Below are 24,219 nucleotides of genomic sequence, written 5' to 3'. Positions count from 1 at the left end.
ATAATGGTCAGTTTTGACGTCTCCTCCCTATTCACTAATGTCCCACTCAAAGAAACCCTTGAGCTCATCCAAGCCAAGTTTCCTCCCGATATCTCAGCCCTATTTCAGTTCACAATGAACTCAGGCTATTTCGTTTGGCAAGGAAAGTTCTACAAACAGATAGAGGGGACAGCCATGGGTTCACCACTTTCCCCACCCTTGGCAAATTTCTTTATGGAGACATTTGAAGAGAAAGCCTTAAACTCTTCCCCACAAAAACCTACTATTTGGCTTCGTTATGTGGATGATGTGTTTGCTATTTGGCCACATGGCTCAGACACACTCCACTCCTTCCTAACACACTTAAACAACCAACACCCCAGAGTCCAGTTCACCTTAGAAAAAGAGGAAAACAACACCCTCCCCTTCCTAGACACTTTAATCACCCGCCAGCTTAATGGATCTTTGGTTTTCTCTGTTTACAGAAAACCCACCCATACTGGCCGATACATTCACCAGCAATCCCCCCCCTCACAACAATATGGGGTTATAAAAACACTATATAACAGGGCAAAATTAATCTGCTCAGATGACAAGGCCCTGACTACTGAACTAAACCACATCCTCAACACTTTCTTAGCCAATGGCTATAACCCCAAAAAAATCCAAAAAATACTAAAACCAGTAAACCACAACCCCCCTCCACAATAAAGATTACACCAAGTCTATCACCATCCCCTACATCCAGGGCACCTCTGAGAAAATAACCAATATCCTCAAAAAATATGACCTTACTTCCTGTTACAGACCATATAAAAAGTTGGCATCCCTTATCCACTCTACCAAAGACCAACCACTTCCCCTAGACCTACCTGGTGTATACCAGGTCCCTTGCAGCTGCAAATTGTGCTACTTTGGCCAAACAGGCAGAACAACTAATATCAGGATTTCAGAACACAAAGATTACATCCGGTTTCACCAGTACAGCCGCTCTGGGCTGGCAGACCATGCCTTAGATACCCACCATAAAATTCGTTGGAAAAAAACAAAAATAATTCATTGCAGCAAGTTTAAATACGAAAGATTATTCAAAGAGTCTTCAGCAGCTCTAAAAAACGTTCCTAACATCAACAAATTTGGGTGCATGAAACTACCCGAAATTTGGGAGACTTACATTATGAGAACTTCAGCCCAACAGCCAAAACTTCAGATATAATTTCTTCTTTTTCGGAACTGCCATTTAACTTCTTGGGTCCACCATTAAGTTCTGATTTTTTTTATCCTTGCAGAAACTTCACATGCCTCTTGGCTGAATTAATGTTTTTCACACACTTTCAATCGTTTATCCAATAATATTTGAATATTTTGAGTTATCAGTTCACCCCTAAAAGGTACTATAATTCACTGAATATCAGTTCTTTAAAACTTTTGTACATGCTTTTCTTTTCAATGTGATACTCATTTATCCTCAAAACTAAGTAATGGCTTCTTATTTCAAATCTGATATATGATAGTGACATGTGAAGATACCACACTATCAACAATAACAGTCAATGAGGCATTTGTGTCTTCTCTCTATTTGAATTTATGTATATCATTATGTTGTTTAAGTTTACATATAGTCAGGCTTAAAGTGGTGGTAGTTATTCATAATAGCATTTTATAGTATGAACACCAGAAGAAAATAAATTAAGTTGAATAAATTGTTTTCTGCTGGTGTGTTTATACCATAAAGCACTATTATGAATAACCAACATTGAAGCATATCTATACACATCCAGATTCTGCAATGAGAAATTAAACTTACGTTTGAATTTTAAACAGTTGAGAATGGTATTAGTGTCTCAGCATCTTTTCAGGAAGGTAAGCCTATTGAGCTGTCATGCCATTCTCAACTGTTTAAAATTCAAATGTAAGTTTAATTCTACTAAAGCAAAACATATCTATAAATAGACATGCTTAGTGTTAATTCACAAACAAATAGGCAACAATCTGAGGCCCAATGTTCCATCAAGGCAAACAAACTCTACCTTTTTGTTTCTGATACTCACTTCTGTAGTCTGCATGGACTAGTTAGAAGCTTGCAGATCTCTATTATCTAATGACTTGTTTACACTGACATGCTTGCACTTGTCATTATAGTCTGTATTAATAAGTCTGAACCAGATGAATACACAATCATACTTTCCTTCTAAGTATTCGATAAAGAATAGCCATACATAACATGGTTGCTCTTTTGCACAATTCTCACCATTCCTCCCACCATAATTCCTGTTTCCCTACTCAGTGTTATGTATAACACTGACAGTCAGGGATATGAATAATTTTTACAGACTCCTGATACTAAATGCATTCAAGTGTAGGCCATCTCTCTTCCACAAATCCATTCTTCCTCAAACTCACTCCACACATCCAAATACTCATAGCCATTCTTTCTATACACAAACATTTGCCATCATAGCCCTTCTTAATTCATTTCTATCACACATTTGCTATACTGTAAACCATGAATATAAATATGATATTCCACTATATAACATTACAGGAAATATTCAACTGTCATGTATAAAATTAGTCTTGTCTATTATGATAATCATTACAACTACTAATGCAATAATCATTTATGTTATGGCACAACCATACTATTGTTGCACTAAAGTAACACAATGAAAATCTACAGCTTCACAACAGTTATAGATCATAAAGATATTTATGATTGGTTGTATTAGTTAATCATGCAGCTTTCATTGTGTCTGTCACCTGTTCCCAATTTGTATGCATACAGAAAGAAAAACCAGAATTTCCCCCAGAAAAAAAAACCTCTGCCAATTCTGAGATGGATTTTTAAAAATAAATCTCAGAAACTCATGTTTCTTGAACAACATTCAAGTCTTCCAATAACAAATTAATATTTAAAAAAGTATATATATTTCAACCATTTCACATACTTTTGCGATAGTAGATTCCACAAAAAAGTAGATCATTGAGATAGCTAGCCTCCATAGCTGTCATTAATATTGTCTTCTCAAACCTAGATCCTTTGGAATGACCTGAGTTCCAAACCAAACTCATCTGGGATGCAAAGAATCTTTATAAGGGCTTTTCAACTAAAATGTGAGTTAGCTGGTCTGATATGGAGATGGCCCAGAAAAACCAACTTCCTTAAAACAGAAGCTGGCCAGACAATAGACATAATTCACAAATTAAAAGACACCCAATAGCATTTTAATGTTTCATAAAATCATTTGTGCATATCATTATGCACAAATGATTAAGATAGTTCAACAATAATTCTTCCAAAAAACAGTGAAACACATCCTGTGTGTGTGTGTTCATGCACTTGAAAAAATTAGTCTGATCGAAAGGGAGGTCAAGCAAGCACCTATCTCATGTGCAACATGCATGATGTACAACTTAGCATTCCATTTCTGATGAATGTTTTAGTAGATTTCACCTATAGCAAGTGAGGCATAAACTTGTTTTTTTAATTCAACTTGCATTCTAAATGGCAAAGAAATATTTTCTCTATTTTCAAAAGGAATTATAAATGCATCTTTATAGTACTAAGTATAAAAATGAATTTTACACATACAGTTTGGGGAAAGGAGAAATCAAGAATAAAATTTTCAAAAAAGCATTAAATATTCAAAGTGAACACAGCATGATTTTGAAAAAGAGTCCCATGAGAAATCAAAATTAATTCAGGCAAGTGAATTTAATTAAAAGTGATTGTGAAAAACATGTATTCACTTCAGCAGAATTATCTGATCCTTTTCTAAGTATATATTTAAAGAAACAGTCTTGAAAAATAGGACTTTTGCAAATAAAGAAATTGTTTCTCCTCATTCAACTTGCTTGATTAATTTTAATCAATTTTCCATTATTAATTTTTTTCATTTGTCATAGTCAATGCAATAAACTGCCAACAAATGCATTTAACTATTAATTACCTGATGGCCTCTTTATAATGCATAAGTGCTTCATTTAATTTTCCTTGCTGCTGCAGAACACTGGCTAAATTAGAATGAGCAGCTGCAAATTCTGGAAATACCTGTTTGAAATATATAATATTTATACATAAAGATAACACAGAACTATACACTACATTATACATATATATGCTATTAGAGTTTCAAGGAGTGTGGGAATATACATACCGATATAGTAAAAGCAGACTTCATCATCAAGGGAAAAAAGGTTGCCTATAAAGATCTGATGACACACAATATGCAGTAATCTACTGTTTATCTGATTACAGTAGGAAGACAATTTGCTGTTCTGATAACTGAAGGGTTTGATGAGTTAAGTATAATTACATGGAACTCTACCATAAGTTGGTTGACATGTATGGGTCAGTTAATCAAAGAATCATTGTTTTGAAGATCAGATAAATGGTAGATTACTGTACAGCCTCTCTCTCTCTCTGCCAGTTCACCCTCAACTTCTCATGTTATAGCCTGTTTCCACAAATGTGGTTCTGGCATATCTGGTGATTATGTCCACAGAAAAAAAAAGTTTCATTAATTGGAGGAAATGCTAACTAGACTCTGGTGGAAGTATTTCATCACCCAGTGGAACACCACTTATTGAAGATGTGAAGTGCCCAGCTAGTATGACTGGTTTTCAAGTCAAAGGTTCCAGTTTGTCCCCTCTTGTTAATGTAATGTAATGCAGGAACCATCCTTCATGGACATGCCAATTATAAGAGGATCCAGACCATCCCCAATTGAGGGTAGAACAATAAAATGATGTTCCACAAGTCAACTATTGGACAGTATGTGAATGAATCTAATAGTAACTGAGGCCTCCAAACTAGCTAGTGAAAAATCCTACCACTTACTCTGCCAGATTATGGCCCAAAGTATAGTAGTATGCATGATGGGGGGGGGGGGGAACTGTTAAGGCATTTGTGTACAGGAGGCTGGATTTCCTGTGTGAGTAAAATATATCTGAGTCTTTGACTTTCTGCAGAGCCTGTGTAGTTCACTGGATGTGGGGTTTGCACACCACAACGCTTAACTGCACGAAGGAGTGACTAGAGGAAATTTTTCTAAGCTTTTTTTCGACCAGTTCCCAAGTTAGTCGATCTCTGGCACAGGCAAGTGAGTTTTTTCTCCCGGAAACTCGGGTTTTTCGTCCCGTAAAATTCAAGAAAATCGATCGTAGAACCCACACTACTTCAGACATTAAATATATAGTGTTAGGGACCACGAGATGGCGGCACTTGTTGATCCATCTCTCTTCATTGCGTGTCGCTTAATTAGTGATAGCCTTGGGCCAGCTATCTCTGATTGGGTACCAGTGGATATTGAACTGCCCACTCAGTCTCCAAAAGTTAGATAGGGCTAAACAGCCTCGCCTATTCCCTATATATGGGAATAAAAGGCATTAGCTGATTTTTTTTTTTTTTTTTGACTTCCCACTGCATTGCCCCTACTTTAATTCCACAACATTAAAGACAACAAAATAGTTTTACAGCTGATTACAAATAAACTTCCCCCTATAATAAACAACATAATAAAATGATATAAAAATAATATAATAAAAAATAAGCAACAAACCCAACAGCCATCATATAAATTCTTACAAAAGAATTCAACAATTCTTACAGAAGAGTCCACATCACCAACATTTGCAGCACCCAGCAACTTTGAGGTACCAGCTTTTAAGTGGTGGTAGTAGTGCATGCACCAAACTAGATTTATTATTCCATGGAAAAACAGTGCAACATCAAGTTATCATCCATTTAAATTGCCTAAACCACACCTTGCACAATTTCTTCCATCACAATTGAAGTACATGTGAATTCAGAGTTGATGCAAAAATCTCACATAAATGTTTTACTAATGTCTAGGTGAATCAATTCACCTAGACCTTGATTCAGTCTAAAGTGCCTTAGAAGCACAAAATGTTAGATATTGGAGTGCTGACAAGTAATAGACTAATTTGGATGAAAATTGTTAATAGGGTATTCATAACAATGTAAACTTAATCATGTAGTGCCATCATAGTAGCCTGAACACTCCTTGAGGATACATATCAGGAAATTGATGATGATATAGAATAGTATATAGTCATCAATTTGTAATTCTATAGTATATCGTCATCTAATTGTAATTTTATAGAGAAAAGGAATATTAGATCTCAGAAAGAATTACTTATTATAGAGAATTGTATGTATTGTATATATTTAATGTTTAGAATAAATATTTTAATTTTTGCAAACTTCAGCTTCATTGTTTGTATAAACACAATATGCTGATTTTGAAGTCAATGCACCATCATGGATATGAATCTGAAACATGCTAACAAACTAAAATAAAATTATATAATACATTGTTATCTTGCTCCACAACTGGCTTTAATATATACGTTGGATATAGGTGGGGAATATCATACTTGGAGCAATCAAGTTTGAAATATAATGCAGACATTCCATATCAGAGAAAGCAAATTCCTGTCTGATGTACTCTGGGTCAAAAGCTCCTTAAACTTTGTTTTCATCCGCTGTCTCTATCACTCTCCAAACCTCAGACCATTTACCTGCCCACAGTATCAGATAACTGTCACCATCCCACTAACACCCTTACCCTACTTTGAACAAGCTCTCTTTCCAAATGCAATGCAGATGATAGTTCTCCACTTGGTAAATCAGAACACAACCTCGTCCAACTTACCTTCACTATGGAAGAACCTTTGTCCAGCCACTGTCTCATCTTCTGGTATAACAACCACTATCCAAAGACATAATTCCCCCAGCAAGTGCAACAAGGCAGTCCAAGAAAAAAAAAATAAAAAATTCAGCATAATCACTAGTGACTCAAAATAAAAACTAGCACTACACTCAAACAACTCTGCAACAACTGCCAAAAAACCAACAAATTTAATTTTTAAAAGGACCAAATGCTGCAAACTTGCCTGCCATCCAAATAGCAGAAAGGCCTCCTGTTCCACTGCCGATGCCACCAGATGCAGCATTTCGATTATCACACCCTGTTGGTATCATTATAACATCATCCAAAGACAAAGCTACTTAATGGCATCACTCTTCTTGAACTGTTGCACAGATGGCCAAGACAAAGCATCAAAAACTACTCAACCCATGCCATTCCTAGTCTTCATCAGAGAAAGATTAGAAGAATTCTAAATAATAAGTCATCCAGTCTGGATGGTATATCCTTATTAACTCATGCTCCAGATAAGTCGGCCAACTGCCATCCAATTTCTCTTACATCAATTCGCTCAAAGACCGTGAAAGTCATCAATAGCCACCTTCACTGCCTGGATGCCCACCAACTAATTAGTGACTAGAAATATGGATTCAGCCACTTTCAATATACCAATCTAGCCTTTGCCACATCACTCACCTCTGGACACAAGCCATGGAAAGATTTGGAGAAACTCATATTGCTTTTGACATTTCTAGGGTATCTAATACAGGTCTGGTACAGATGCCTACTCCGCAAGTTACCATCTTTTGACCTGTCTTTTATACTTTTGTAAACAGGTCATCAGCTTCCTCTCTGGCCACTCGTGTTACAGTAGATGGATTCCTTACCTCAGATTTCCCAACAATGCAAAGATTATCCTAGGTCTCTCTCCTTCTGTGCATAAATGATCTCTCACTGATTTCATATTCAATTTATAGTTTTGCCAATAATCCATTCCTTGTCTTCATTTGACAAACTGTGGTGCCCAATCACTAGAAGTCTCAATTTTCCATAACCAATACCCTAAATCGCCTTGCTGTTCTTCAGTGGGGTGAGGATAATCTTGTGAACTTCAATGCTAACAAATAATCCTAATTTCTCACAAGAAATCTCATATCACTTATCTATACTTTTTGACAATATCAAAATCTCTAAACATAACCATGCATATCTCTTCTTGGGTTACACTTGACTTACATCTCCAGCAATATTCTCTCTAATTTTTGCCAACGTGCATATGAAAGACATTTTGTGTTCAAGTTACCAGTCCTGGATTCAATGTGAGTGCCAATGTAATATTTCTCATATTAACGTTGCCCTCCCCTTTTTTTTGTCCAGCTATAACACGTAAAATTAAGAGTACTAAATTAATTTGCTTGAATCTGCATAACTACAAAAAATCCATTACTGTCTGCACAAGTTCAAGTGACTGTACTGTCTAGACAGCAGATGCAAAACAATACCTCTGCAACTTGCTGATGGCAGCATCAGTTTGTCACAAAGGTGCAGAATAAAAGTAATTAATTAGTGTACTAAGTTGGAATGGGTTAGAGTAATATTGCAGTGGAGACACTGAAGAAATTACGAGATAAAATAAGTGACAAGCATGTTTATCATATAATTCGTTTTTATAGTATGTTCAAAAAAACTAGTGATTGTAAATTAGAAATTCTGAATGCAAAAATTGTGTGTGCAGTTACTAAGCAAGTGTGCTCTGTTTGACTGACGTACAAGCACAACTTAGAGGAAACACTGATCTTCAGCCTTTCTAGGAATAAACATGACTCAGCCATAGCTTCTGCAGTTAAAAATAAATAAATACATAAATGTACTTTTTCTATCAAGATATTACTTCTCAACTGTACAACTAAGACTAAAAATCTCAAATCTGTCCATTGAATACTGCTTACACAATATGAATAGTGCAGGGTAGATTAATATTATACAGAGAGCAATCTGATTAATCAGTGACCTCTCTTGCAGATCTACTTCAATCACTCTCATGAATGTTCAGTTTCTTTTCTATAGATACTTTTATGGACAATATTCTGTAGAAATAAGTTACCATCTTAGTCCCTTTTCTTCAAGACTAATAAGAAGATGAAGTCACTCAATATCTATTTACCATACAGCTCCATGTTTACCAAACCAACTTCTCTTTCATTCCATTCACTTCTGTTCTTTGGAACAGCCTCTCTTGATGTCTTCCCCAAAAACTTTAGCTGTTCAAGAAACTTGTTTGTTTCATCTTACCCACACACCACATGTGTGAGTTTGATACATAAAACAAATTCTCCTATCGGTTTCCAACTCAGTCTGGCAATTCAACTTATATCTGCTGAAACAAAATTAGAGCATCAACGTCTAATGAAAAATAGGCAACAAAAATTTCCTTATGAGCTCAAATGGTACTGTTTCACTACAGAACAAAGATGAATCCCAAAACTAAATGAACCATTCAAATCCTTTTCATTTATTTGTTACATATTTGTTGCCATTTGTGTAATGACCTATTGGTATGAAATAAAAAAATAAAATAAAAATTCAGATTAAGTGATACTATCAATGCTAGTTTGAATAAAACAAAGCATAACTACAGCCAACTCTTACTATGGCAAACACATATATTCACTAACTACTGAAAGTTCTAATCCACATCCTACAAAACTATAGGCACAATGAACTACACAATAACTATATCTGTAATCCCTATTATAATAGTTTCCCTAAAAGTATTTAAAAATTGATTAATTACTCTTTATGACTTACTGAGCAACAATACCAAAAAAGAAAGCAGAATTCTTAAGGAAGTGCTATCATTTCAATAAATAAAATACAGTGATCTCTCAATTATCCAACCTCCAAATAACTAATTCTTCAGTTAACCAACTAAATGGTTTAGTATGTCATCTGATTCCTAGAAAAGCATAACCATGCAATAATTAACCATAACCACAGTTAACTGAACTATTTATTGGTTAACCTCAGTTCACCAATTTCCCAAAATGATCAGATAACTGATAAATTATCCTAACCTTATACTATAGGTTATGACCTCTTCATTCAAAAGCAGAAACCATTTAAAAGGAATTTTAAGTGCATTTCAAATAGCAAATTATCATAATACTCGAGAAATTAGTATTTTTATTCCATATACTTTTACTGGTCATCAGCATTTAACTTCTGAATTTAAAAAGTTATTTATTTAGGTGCTTCAAATAATCTACAAAATGAGATTTATTTGAAGCAAAATTTAAAAGGAAGAAATATAGACTAAGATCATCATCATCATCATTTATTTACAATTTTACAATTATAAATAGGGAAACCAATCAAAACAAAATAAGTAGTCTGTGTACACTAAGATAAGACTTGTGGTTGTTATTACGTGAAGGAAAACCAGGCTTCTCTGTCATATGCTAATTGACGGATCTCTGATGTAGATAGTTGGGGGAAACGGAGAATATTACTATTGTATTTCCAATATGGAGTTCAGGGTCTGCCTCTTTTTCCATCTGTAGGGGCGTAGAGGACCAGAGCATCAAAGGGTACAGAGGGTGGATGTTCAAGTTGGTGGCAGAGCCATTTTATTTGGTTTCTTTGAACAGTGCTGACTAGAGGATCTTGCTGGGTTTCATCTAATATAGTAGACTTGGGAATGTGGTCTTCCCAGGAGTAATCCAGGCGGCTCATCATCACCAGTGACCAATATTATAAATAGTTCCAAAGCTATTTATAATATTGGTCACTGCTCTTGTTGAGATGTTCCAGGTCTGGGAGCCGTACAGAAAGATAGACTGGCTGGTGCACTTATAAAGACGAATCTTCGTCTCCTTTGAAATGAAGCTTGGCTTCCATATATTAAGACTTCTGTGGAACTGCAGTGCTGTTTTCTTTTTTTAATGTCTGTTAAGGAATCTGAGATGTGTGATTCAAGGTATACAAAGTCCTCTACTTCTTCAAGGTGATCGTTTTGATTTATATAGATGTGCCCATCTATCTGATGTTTTAATATCTGTGTTTTTTGGGAGTTTATTTTTAGTGCAAATATTCTGCGGTTCTCCTAAGGCTGTTTAAGTAGTTTTGGGCATCTGTAATGTTGGAGTCAATGAGAACTATATCATCTGCAGAGCTCAGGTCTTCAAGGTGCATCTGTATATAATACAGATGGATTTGAAGAAAAATATCTACACGTTTTGCTGTCAAATAGTCATCTGATGGTAGCATCATCAAGATAAAGGCTAGAAACCAAATATGAAAACAAACTCTGAAGACTTACAAAAACAGAGAGCAGAGTCATACATAAGACAGACATACATACCTGGCACATGTGCATATGCAATCCACTGTTTTACTCTCAGAGTAGGAGAGATCTGACGTATTATAACAAATGGATGAGTAACTTAACATCCTTCAGAATGTGATCTTGGCCAAGCAAGCACATAACCTCACTATACTTACTGAAGAAATGGGACAGGTGAATTTTTTGAGATATGGCAACAAAGAGGTTAATCAATTTCATGGTATTCTGTAAAGATATGGGCAGAAAGACCTAACCTATCCATGTGTGTGCGTGCGTGTGCACACACACACACACAATACTGCTTACTTTCTTCTACTTTCTGACACAGATCTTAATCTTACAGACACCAGAATATTTTTGGATAGAAACACTGCCCACATTCTCTTACCATCTCCAAAAGACAGTGAAGTGTGCACTGGTTTAAAGATTCCAATGCCAATATCTCACAGCAGAGAAGCTATATATTAGGGGAACCTCCTCCCCAGGCATATGGTAAAGAGGTGATATTTAACATGAAATAGATGGTGTTTTTCCTTTAACTCCTATGAAAGAAAATTTAAACAAGTAATCCCAATATCTCACTCCAGTATGCATGTAACATTATATATTTCTGAATGAAAAGCATACACAGTATCAAACCAACAGGTTTGTGAGCTTGAATTACAGTACTGGCACGGATGTTTGTAAATGTCTCTGGGGCCATCCATCACATACTTCAATTTTTTTTAAAAAAAAGGTGAGTATCCAATGGGTTTCAAACCAATGAAGATCCTTTAAAATTTTGTATGATCTCCAAAAGACAATATTCCATTTCTAAAACACCCCGGTGTATACAAAATCTTTTACTCACGCAGAAATACATATACTGGTTTATGCTGGAAAAAACTTTGCTATCTGAAAAAAAAAAAAAAAAATGAAACCTCAGAGATATCAAACACAAAAAAAGGGGATAAATTAGGCCTGGTGCCTTACCCAAAAAACAATCTCCTCCTCTTATTATGAACTTTCAAAAAATCAAATGAAATTACATACTATGAATGCAAAGTTCCCTAACATTGTAGGATATCTCTATTAAAAGATATTTAAGTGAATTAAAGTTAAGAAATTAGTAATAAAGTAATTTATAGTTATTTAAACATGTTTTTTTGTGTCATGATCAAGAAGTTATGCAATGTTATTCTTATCTTTAAATTAAAGATGCCAAGAAATTATATTCCTGGTTTCATCCTTTATCCAAGTGTAAGCAAATAAGTGGCCTAAGTTGTGAAGTAACTTCATGACTGGACTACTTGTATATAGAGGTTAATGACTTCACATCAATTGCCTTAGTATCCCATAATGCAACATGCATATATTTACAGACATGTATAATGCTGTGCATTATGGGAAGGACCACTACCCAGACCGGTTTTAACCTTTATTGAGGTGAAAAAGTAAAGGAGAGCTTTACAGGCTTCAGGTAGTTAGTACAGAGGTGCAAGAGTATTAGAAGAAAGAAAAGACAGACAGATAATATGAGAGATAGAGAAGAAGACCTTAGCTATTTTAATATTATCATATAACCAAAGGCTGTCAGTTTTCCTTTTTCACCAGTTTCATGCAAATCTTCTTCTTCTTCTTCTTCTTCTTCTACGCGTTATTCCTGCTTCCTATGCAGGGTCCGCGTGTTACTTTTAGATGCAACTTCTTGTTAGTACTACTCCCAACCGACCCGTCGCCTGGTCTGCCGCTGGGGGGGGGGATATATTTTTGACTGTAGGGGCGTATGTTCACGGGGCCGGTTTGCTTGTTTGCGGGATGAAAAACGCCAGATAAACTGGCGGAAAAAACCCTACTGACCGCGCCCAAGACCGGCTAACTTGGCTATGCCTGAGGAAGATCCTCAACTAGTTTCATGCAAATGAACAACCAAAATACCAATTGAAATTAAAGCGCAAAGATGACTGATACCCAGGTGGTTAGCCTTATCTGAGTTAACCAACCACCTTGAATTGACCTTCTCTGTCTTGGATTGCTCTCCAGTCATCCTTGCAACTCACCATAAGACTACACTGAACTAAGAGAATGGAACCATTTAAAAAGCTTCTCATAGTAAAAATAGACAGAATTTTATCTCCCCCTGATGAATATTGCATAATGTGGGTGGCCTACACCACCTAGCCAAAAATTTGATATCTCCTAGAATACTTCTTTCTAAATACAAAAATCGTCTGACTGGACAATAAAATTTTCACAATACAATATTCTAAACTATTTGTATGTCATATTGCTGGTTTTCAATCCATGTTTCTTTCTAATCTTCCATAAATGGTATTTTAATTCATTAATTATAAAAATGAAGTCTCTTCCCATTGCTGATAGGTGGTGGGTATTGTCAAAAAAAAAAAAAAAAAAAATTGTTCTGTTGTAAGTAATGGAATGCCCAACACATTACATAATCTGTTCCAAATAGGCAGGACAAGAGAGCAGTGGTTAAATGCATGTTTCCAATCAGTAACTGATATCAAAGATTGGATCTCCGATGTTAAAGTACGAGGGTGGTCTGAAACATTTTTGGCCTAAGAATGAAAAAACAAATTTATCATTTCAAAATTATTTTTATTTTTCAACATAATCTCCCTTAACACTAATACATTTATACCAATGATGCTCCACCACCATTATCCCATCCTTGTAGTGGTTCTCAGTAAGATCTGAGAACCACTACAAGAAAAAGCAAGGAAGGGTTTTAGTTTTGGGAAGAAATAGAAATCAGAGCCAAATCTGAGGAATATGGTGGATGTTCCAATAATTCATAGTGCAGATTCCTTAATTTTCCCATTGCCAAAACACTTTTGTGGGCAATTTTTTTCTTCTGCAAATCGGGTCTCGTCTCATGAATTTTTTCGTCTAGTCTGGTTAAAAGATCGGAATAATATTCCCCAGTTATTGTTTTACCCTTTTCAAGATAATTAATAAACAAAATGCCTTTAGCATCCCAAAACACTGATGCCATGACCTTTCCTGCTAATGGAACCGACTTTGTCTTCTTTGGCACTGAACAACCAACTTCTGTCCACTGTTTTGACTGCTGTTTGGATTCTGGTGTGTAATGGTGAATCCAAGTCTCATCCATAGTAATAAATCGACTCACAAAATCAGTTTTATTCTTATTAAAACGTTCCAAGCATTGTTCAGAGATTTTCATGTGAGTGCGTTTTTGATCTGCTGTGAGCAAGCATGGCACCCATCTTGCACAAAGCTTTCTCATTTGCAATTCTTCATGCAAAATATATCCTACAGATTCTTTTGAACTTCCTATAGTCTCAGCAATTTCACAAACTTTGACTCGCCGGTCATCCAATACCATATCGTGGACTTGATTAATGATTTCTGGTGGTGTTACACTTTTTGGATGTCCTTCATGTGGATCAAGGCTGGTACGGCCACGCTTAAACTCAGCAGCCCATTTCTTAATTGTCGAAAACAAAGGAGAAGAGCACCCATAAACTTTTATGAACTTCAAATGAATTTCTTTTGGCATTAAACTTTCTTTTACGAAGAATTTTATAACAGCATGATACTCAATTTCATCCATTTCAAGGGATACAGACAACACTTTTGCTTCAGACAGCTGTATAAAACAAACTACTTGATAGATTGACTTACAATTTCACATGGATGCTTATGACAGATGTACCAACTTAGAAAAAAAAAACCTTGCCATATAGTGTTGCCATCTATGGTTTAGGCTGAGAACTTCAGACCACCCTTGCACTTCCATCTGATTTTATTGACTGGAAGGCCATATGCAATTCTCCAAGCAAGATCTCTCCTGTTAGAGTACCCTTGGAACTTCATCAGTGGAAGCGAGACCAAGAAGTGATGCCAAGGTTGAAGTAATGCAAAAATCATATTTCCATATACAAGTAGTCAAAAGGTGTGATTACTCTGCATTTCTTCAAACTTGAAAATACTGTGAAATAGAGATAGATGTTAAAACGTTTTTTCACTTGGTTATACTATAAATTAAAGATGCCAAGAAATTATATTCTTGGTCTCATCCTTTATCCAAGTATAAGCAAACTTTTCAATATTGAAAAATTTTCAATATTCTTATATTTAATTACTAGTATTGCTTATATATAAAAGAAATTTATTAAAATTAGTTATTAGAGCTTAATTGTGATTTTGTAAGAGCTGTCAGAGGTTTTGTAATGTTTGTGCTGTTTGTATGTAAACATAACATTGTTTACATGTCAATAGTGAAAGTTATCACTGTAATTCACAGTGCACGAACATAATTAAGTGAAATTACCTCAGTGCATAAAAGGTTAAGAAAAGAATTTTATAAATTCTGGCTGTTTCATTCTGAAATTATAATTAAATCAAGAAACACAGTAGGAAAAAACTGTGAGGTTTCTGTCTTCGATATATGAACACTAGACAGAAATAAGAAAAGTTAGAAATAGAAGACTGAGGATATCCTTGTTATAAGATAAGTGTGAAGTTTTTGTAGTCATTAATCCACATAGGATTTATTTCAGATGAACCTGAAAGGAACTTTGATTTCTAGTTCATAGAATGGGTGAAGTAAAGTTTGTTTTACTTAGAATTCTCAGGCTGACAAGCGATTTCTAACTTGGCATATTTCAGTTATTTCTTTATAAGGTTTTAAGAAGAAAGTTGTGACTTTTCCATAGAAAGGTAATTCATTTTAAAGTGATGATATAATTTTTAGATGTTTATTTAATAGAGTTTGCTGCTACTTTCATATAGAAGTGCATAGTGCATTGGATGAAGCCAAGATATGTTTTCTTCAGTGTTCTCTGATTGAAGATGCAAGAAGAATTTTATGTTACTGTCATACAGAGAGCAGTTTTGTGTTAGTCTTTCTCCTGTATAAAATCAAGACAGAATAAAGGTTCTATAGGAGGCAAGAGACTTGGGTTACAGGAGTTTTGTCCATATAGGATAATATCTTTCAGTTTATGTGAAAGGAAGTTATGTATGCTTAAATAGTTGATTTGATGTTGTACAGATTTGTGTTATTTGCAAATTAAAGATTTTTAATATTGGTTAATGTGTTTGAAGACTCAATCTCTTAATGGATTCACGTGTGCAAGCTAGATATGTAGTCTATTTTTTTTTTTTTTTTTTTTTTTTTTTTAATTTGGAATTTAAGAGCTTAAAAACCACTGAGGGTGCATGTGAGTGAGGGAAGAAAGTAAAAATATACCCTCCCCTTCCCACACACACACACACGGCATATCTGATATGATATATAGAAGTCTCATACAGTGCAGCACACCAGACCTTCGCTACGCTAGACCATCTAAAAGCTATGCATAACAATGATTGTACACCTAACATGCTGAATGCATGTGGTTAATCTATACCGACATTAGTGAAACCTGGTTAAAGCACTTAATAAAACAGTGACCTAGTGTAATTTTCATTTAGTTATTCGACTTCTTTGTATTTTTCTCTTTGAAAAATAAAACTGGTTATAATAAACTATAAATCATGCATTTACCTCTAATGCTTTTAGATATAAGCGTGTTGCTTCTTCAATAAATCCCTGCTCCCGCTTGATGTTTGCTAGATTATTGAGGGAATCTGCATGTGTCGGACATAGTCTAAGGGCTGTATTATAACATTCTTCTGCTTCTTGAACTAATCCTTTTTCTTTTAATGCATTAGCAAGGTTACAGTATGCATCAGGAAAATTGGGTTGCAATTCAATAGCTCGTCGATAGGTATCGATTGCCAAATCAATTAACCTGAAATACATAAGCAGAAACACAACAATAAGTCTTAGACACATTTTTAATATGTACAATGACACTACCTTAAACATCAATAAATCAATTCATTTTTTAATTAAATATTTCAAAATATTTAAACAAAATTTCAAAACTACACTTCTTAGTCCATATTTTTGAATGTCCTAAGAAACTGCACTGAAAGATTTCTAAATTGACATCTTCTTATATTCCACTTTGGAAAAGAAACACCCTTAAAGCACTTTGCATTTACTTCTAAGTTTAGATTTCTTTCTTTCCATCATTTATAAAGTTAAATGATGGATTCTTCATAATCATATGAATGTAATTTAGTAACTTAGATTAGGTGGAAGATGAATTTCATCGCTCAGTGTGAGATCACCACCCTGCTTATCAGTGGCCAGAAGTGGCTTGAAAAGTTCCATATTTAGTCTCTAAAACAGTTTAGAGACTAGGTAAAAAAATTAATAAAAAATATAAAATCAATAAAATGAAAAAAAAATCTTTAGCTCACCCACAATATGAATGTACTATAGGTTTACAAATAAACCTTTCATGGGTGGGACCAACATAAAAATACAAAACTAACATTAATAAAATAATTTGTCCAAAATAATAACTAATTTGATATTGTTACTATATTCAAAAATTCATATCTTATTTAAGACAATTTACCTGTCTTCTGTCAAATCTTTAAATTTTAATCCAACTTTGCTTTTCCTGCATCTATTATCACTGGGTCCTATCAATGCTGCATGTATTATGATTTAACCTCCCTTAATTACCATCAAGCAAACTGTCCCCACCCCCCTTGCACATATGCACAACTTCTCACACTTGTTCTTGAGTTCCTGTATGTTTTTTTTTTTAAACCTACAATAATGGTTTATCATAAAAATTACAACTTACATTTTCGATAGATTTAATAGTTTGTTAATCGAAATGGCTTCAAGCTATAGTCAGCTGAAATTTGTTTTCTAGTGCTTCACAAATGTTTATTTAAGAATATAATCATGGGAAATTTAAATTTACAAGTGTTTAGCAATTATAGGGTGAAGGCTCATGATTTTTCAGCTTATAAATCCTATTAATGCATAATTAATACTTTATATGTCTAATGGGTCTGTTTCCAATTTTTTTTTTCCTTTGGTAATATTTATATAAATGAGTCTGCAGTTCATTTCTGATAGCTACTTGACTTTTGATTATTGTTCAAACTTTTGTACATATTTCTCTTTAAAATGACATACACCCTTTTTGCTCTGCTTCTGAACCAGACTGAATATCAACAACAATGATTTGTAATCACGTATTTTCCATGGTCTTCCAAGCAGATATTGACTGATTTTCCAATCTATCCATAGTAGCCCAAAATTCAGAAACAAGGACCCTTTAACACATCAGGAACAGAGAAAAATAAGTTGTTCATAGGAGAATGAATAAGGACACCCACTTTCAAGTGGAGCTTTGATAGCAGTGCAGAGGTTTTATTTTTCAGAAGTGTGGCTATTTTTACTCATACACCTTGTGCATAAGGAACAGTAATTGCATTACTATAATCTGTCTGTTGAGAAGGTCAAGTATTTTGCTAATTCAATTGAAAATGCATCCATTAGACAGTTAAGTTCAGCTGTGAGATGTCTCATTAACACAGAGTTTGATGGTTATGTTAATTTGTTTTAATAATACATTGCTGGGAGTAATAAGCTTATCAATATTCTGCCCATGTAAGTTTTCTGTATACCATAAAAGGTTATTATTTTGAAGCATTGCTGTTACGCTATCTAAAAAAAGGATAAAATATTAATAATTTCTTTTACCACAGTAAAACAAAATTACTGGTTGTTGACTACTGGGAAAGAGAAATGTGTTTAAGCTATGAGGCTAAACTGAATGTCAATCTACTAGACACTACACATACAATCAAACAGAGAAGACCAATATTTCCATGTAGCAAATTCAAATGTGGCTTTTTTTAAAAAAAAAAAAAGATTCTGCAGCTGCTCTTAAACAACCTAATTTAAATAAGTAATGGGTAAAACATCTCAAAATATGAGGAACTAATTTTTGGGTCTCCTGAGTTACGACATATGCTTCCTGCTATCCTAGAGAATGTATCCTTCCTAGCTATGACTAGACTTCAGTCTACTAAATTTCACTTTTTTTGTTGCATGTGATACAATTTATATTATACTCTGAAGACATGTCTGTGACAGACTAAACACTGGAAGAATTAAACTGTTTAATTCATTCTATTAAAATTCCAACATAACTTCTAAAACCAGCACCTAAGTCTAAATACATGCTAGTTAATACAACTTATTTTTGGGTATTCTTGCCACATGAATTATCCACATCTTTATGTTGGAACATTGTGTTACTAATGACTAGTTCATGTCCTGAGCAGAAATCCAGCATGTTTTTACCATTATTAGCTTTGATCTTTTCACCAAATTTGCCAAAAAGATTTCTCCATATCCAGAATTCATTTCCTAATCTATTGTTTAGGAAATGAATATCATGAGCATCATAAGCACAAACAAATCTCATTGTTCTTCCCATTTTGAAATTATCATCATTGAAGAAATTTATCTCGAATGGTAGTTAGGGTGAAATAGCAATCCTTTCCAAAAATAAAGGGATCTCTAAAATTTGCTGTTTTCCTTTAATCTCCCCTGTGTAAGTGACCCAAGCAATCAAAAATGTGTAAGCAAAACTAATGTCAAATTTCTTCCAGTATCTTCATTTTTGATATGGTACTAATAATATGTTCCCTTTCTCCATTTTGCTAGAGCACTGCACTAACATCAGTCCTTTGGTTGGAAAGGCCTGGGTCTGAATCATGATCCGGGACAAGGAACCTTCACAAATGCTTTTCAACTTCAAGATGAATTAGATGGCTTTAGGCTAAATGGCCAGAGAACACATACAATTAATCCAGATAATACACTGGCTTTTTTATAGCCTTACTTGCTTCATAATTTTAACAAACACAATCGATCTTGCTAGCTTAGTGTTTTGAATAAATTATCTCATTTCATAAAAATTTATTCAAATGTTTTCCAATTATGCCAGCCTTATTTTAATTATCTATTTCCATATTTATTATTAATTTGTTATCAGTACAATATGTAAGTGGTAAGGTGTTACTGCTGTAGTTCACTATTAAGAACAAGATTATGCAAATTAACAATCACTCTTTTCACTGTTAATTTTAATAAATCCATTCATTTCATAAAGACTATTTTTCCAAATAAAGTCTATTTGGGGAAAAAATTAACAATCTGCATGAAGTAAATAAATGAATTTAATATTATCCATTTGGATATCAAGCTTAAAATCATTTTCCTCAGCATAGAGATGCTCGATGGCTTGGCTTTAGGTTTCTTGGAAACCTAATTAATGCTCTGATAAGAGTTAATACTATCTGCATAGTATATTATGGCTATCAAATGCAGGTGTTCTTGCTAGTTTGCCTGTTCAGGAGGAAAGAAAAATCATGCTTTCCTTGTGGTACCTTCTCTCATATATACTGAGATTGACACAAATAAGATACTCCTGTCATTTTTATTTTAAATTATATTTCTTGGTCTCTTTAATACATTCATGCAATACTTTTAATTCTAATGTTTTATTTCCTTTGCATTAAGTAGCTCAATGACTGCACTACTCCAATATGGGATTTATCTACTGTTTCTGAAATTATGCAGCCACTGTAAAACCATTATACCTCCCATATTTAAATATCTCAGCAAGGTTAACATATCAAGCCCTACATGCACACACAAATGTTGCATTTGAGCACGTAGCTAAGGGGAAAAAAAAAAAAAAAGAACTCACCAATGTGTTGCTTCAACAGCTAATCTTAAGTCTTCCTCACTGCTTCCCTTGGCAGAAAAATGCATTCTAAAGAAAAGAAAGAGATTGAATTGAAAGAGAAGTGTGGTGGGTTGGAAGCAGGACAGTAAATGGATATCAGCAGCTGTTCATGTTGTTAGTCCTGAAAGAGTAGAGAAATTATGATAGCTAGTTTTACAAAAACACTGTCCAAGAAAATACCTACAGAAGAGGCATAAGGCAGAAATAGAATAGTATAAGATAGTGACTGGAATAAATCTGTGACAGAAGAGTCAATCTTCTTGCCCTCTTCTGGTTATCATCAAGCATTCCTAGGGAGAATTTTTTACTTGCCAGAAATAAGACACGACTGAGTTGTGGTAGGTATAAACTAATGAGGTTATCCTTGCCCTCCCCCTTCTCCCAAAAGAATTTAATAAATAAAAATAGCATGGAGACCAGAATTTAAAGAAGCTTTAAATGATTGAACAATACAAAGTTTGTAAAATATCAAATAATGGAATAGAGTGTACTGCCATCAAAGCTAGTAGGTGTGTGCTAGACACATCCAAGAAATATCAAGAATGACTATGCAAGTTTCTCTAAAAACTTTTTATAGGATGTGTTCAAGGGTGGGAGAAGGTTGGTTAGGAGATCTGCTGTAGATTAACTAATTGGTGGAATGCTGATAATATTTTGTTTATTTGGATTCAGGTAAGGGGGAAATGGAATGATGCTATGATGGCAACTTCTCTCTCCTTTTCTTTATTTTTGGATAGACTGAAACAAAAGCTGCTGTTAAGTAGGTACCTGAAGTATAACAGCTTAAAGAGAGCAAATGTGGAGCAGAAACATCTGGACAGAATTGGCACCTGAGATATTATGGATTTTGAAGGATCAGTGGAGATACAAAGCAAGCTATTCTTAATATGAGATGATTTGCTTAGATGTCTATATGACTTAGATCATAGGTGGCCAACAGCAGGCCCGTGGGCCGCATGCAGCACGTAATAACGTGATTTTGTGCGGCCCACGGTAGGATAAAAACTATATTAAATATATTAAATTATATGTATTATCACTTTAGCTATTAGTTTCGACCGCAAATTTTCTGATTGATATACTAGTTATATTCATTATTTCTGATGATGGAAACAATTTATATTCTCAACAGGGAATCAAAATTGCTTTAAAAAGATTACTCAATTTATAAAATTTACTGCTTCTCTGTGCGAGTTGTAGTAGTGGGAGATTTCTATGTGCTCCAGAGTAACGCATCATTGAAAGTCACTTGCTCTGCTCTGGTTACAGTGATCAGCTTCAGAGACTCAGTTTCACAGTTAATAGTGTTATTGTTGCAGTTTTTGTCCCCTGGTCAGTTATTTCAGCTTTCGTGCACTACGAGTAAGAAAAGTAAGATCTGTGAAGAAAAAAGATCATTTCAGAAGAAATGGGAAAATGAATTATAAACAATAACGACAACAAACCACAGTGCCTTATGTGGTTGCAAGTGCCTGTGCACAAGGAATATAACCTCAAATGCCACCATATACAGCACCATGCCGCTAAATACCAAGAATACGTTGGACAAGTACGTACTAAAATTGTAATTTGAAGAGAAAGGTTAGTGCTCAGAAATCTATTTTTACTAAACCAATATCAATACAAAAAAGCTCACTCTTGGTATCATTTGTTGTAAGTGCAGAGATAGCAAAAGCAAAAAAAATCATTATCCGATGGTGAATTTGTAAAACACTGTTCTGTGAAAATGGCACATGCATTTGGGGAAGATAAAATTGCCAGTGAGTTTGAAAGCATCCCACTATCAAAACAAACTGCAACAAAAAGAGTTGAGGAAATAGGTTCTCACATATTAAATAAATTAAAAAGTGTTAATTACAGATTCAGCTTACTTCTCATTTGCTCTGGATGAATCAACTGACATAACAGATACGGCTCAACTTCTAATTTTCATTCAAACTATTTCCAAAGAATTTGTTATTAATGAAGAGCTACTAGCATTAGAGTCATTGCATAATGCAGCCAAAGGTCAAGACATTTATGATGCAGTTATGAAGGTTGTAAATGGTACTGGTGACATCAACAATCTCACAGCTATTGTGACAGATGGTGCCAAATCAATGCGTGGTACTCAAACAGGCTTAGTAGGCATACTAAGGAAGGCTGGAATCAATTGCCCTGTGCTGCACTGCATTATACATCAGGAGGCTCTGTATGGTAAAATTCTGGGGATAGAGGATGTTATGAAAACTGTAATGAAGTGTGTGAATCTAATTAAGGGCCGAAATCGGGCCTTGACACACCGCAAGTTTCTTTCTTTTCTAACAGAAATGGAGGCAGAATATGACGATTTAGTGTTGTACACAGAAGTATGTTGGCTAAACAGAGGGAACTGTTCGAAACAGATTTTTGCTTTCAGAAAGGAAATAAAACAGTTTTTAGAGGAACACGAGAAGACAAACAAAGAACAAAACAATGTGATCCTCATTTTAACAGCTTACTCGCCTTTCTAACAGACATCACACCCCACATGAACTCAAAGTGAAGTTACAGGGATGTAACCAAACAATCTCAGATTTAGTTAGACACCTCGATGAGTTCATAAGTCGACTGAAGGTTTTTAAATTCATCCTAGTCAGAGGAAACTTGGTACATTTCCCTTCCTGCAGGGAGTTGACGGAGGAGAGCCATGACACTGACTTTAAGTTTTCCGTTCCAATGTTATACCAACTTTGGGATCAACTCAGTAAGCAATTTTCGAACTTCAGTGACATGCGGCCACAACTGACATAATTTAACGATCCAATGAAATTCAATGGGTTGCTTAAGGGTCAAAGCTGTCTAACTGAGAGGAGACCTCCACATAGCCTTTAAAGGAATGCGGAGAACCGACCAGGGCTTCTGACTTAATGTCCAATCCTCACCTTCTCATGGTGCACCCTGTTGGGTATCAACCTGGATGCTGAACAAACAAGGATGGGCTGGCAATTTGGGATTTAGCCGACCAAATTGTATTCTTATTGGTTAAACCAAAATAAAAAATGATGGTACAACATGACAGAATTTCATGCTGGCTGGGACGTCACCTGGTTAAACAAGCCCCCCCCGCCCCAAGCAAATTCCTCAACTAATAAAAGGTCCATCTAAATTCCAACAGCATCAATGATGTGCTAAAGGAAATTCATTATAACAAAAACTATTTTTCTGGTCTTAACGAGTTCACTACAGTGAGAGTCGACTATACTAGGATATTTGTCCTAAGAAGTTATTCTTCTTTCTTTACCATCAAGCAGGTTTGATGTGTCACATTCCTGAATGATTTTCCCATATTTTTAACTGACACACAAATCTGCTCAATTTCTATGCAAATGATTTTTTCTACTGGCATGAATTGAAATTTATGCTCCTCTACTGTTTTCATATCATTTTAAAGGACAATTTATACAAATCTAGCATTTGCAGCAGTGAAGTGAATTCTCTGTGGAGAACCAGTTGTGTGTTGTATATATATCTTAAAATTCACAAGGTAACAACACAAGAAAAGGATGAATACATTTTATTAAAAAGTCATATATTTCGATCTGAAATTTACAGATCATAGTAG

The 24,219-nt window shown here is 34.7% G+C and overlaps 1 protein-coding gene across 1 annotated transcript in view; it reads right to left on the bottom strand.

Annotated features, from left to right (window-relative positions):
* The window catches only part of sxc (O-linked N-acetylglucosamine (GlcNAc) transferase sxc), a 176,352-nt gene that overhangs the window by 79,675 nt on the left and 72,458 nt on the right, over positions 1–24,219 (bottom strand). Inside the window, exons 9-10 of the mRNA XM_090397287.1 lie at positions 16,508–16,754; positions 3,930–4,030 (exon numbers count right to left, since the gene is read on the bottom strand). Of these exons, the coding sequence (XP_090253413.1) occupies positions 3,930–4,030; positions 16,508–16,754 (348 nt within the window). The remainder of the gene's footprint in view (positions 1–3,929; positions 4,031–16,507; positions 16,755–24,219) is intronic.

The sequence above is a fragment of the Typopeltis vanoorti genome, chromosome 8 (genome assembly GCF_054136105.1).
Source record: "Typopeltis vanoorti isolate ZY-2024b chromosome 8, IOZ_Tvanoo_1.0, whole genome shotgun sequence".
Taxonomy (NCBI): Eukaryota; Metazoa; Arthropoda; class Arachnida; order Uropygi; family Thelyphonidae; genus Typopeltis; species Typopeltis vanoorti.
This window is presented reverse-complemented; position numbering and strand designations above follow the sequence as displayed.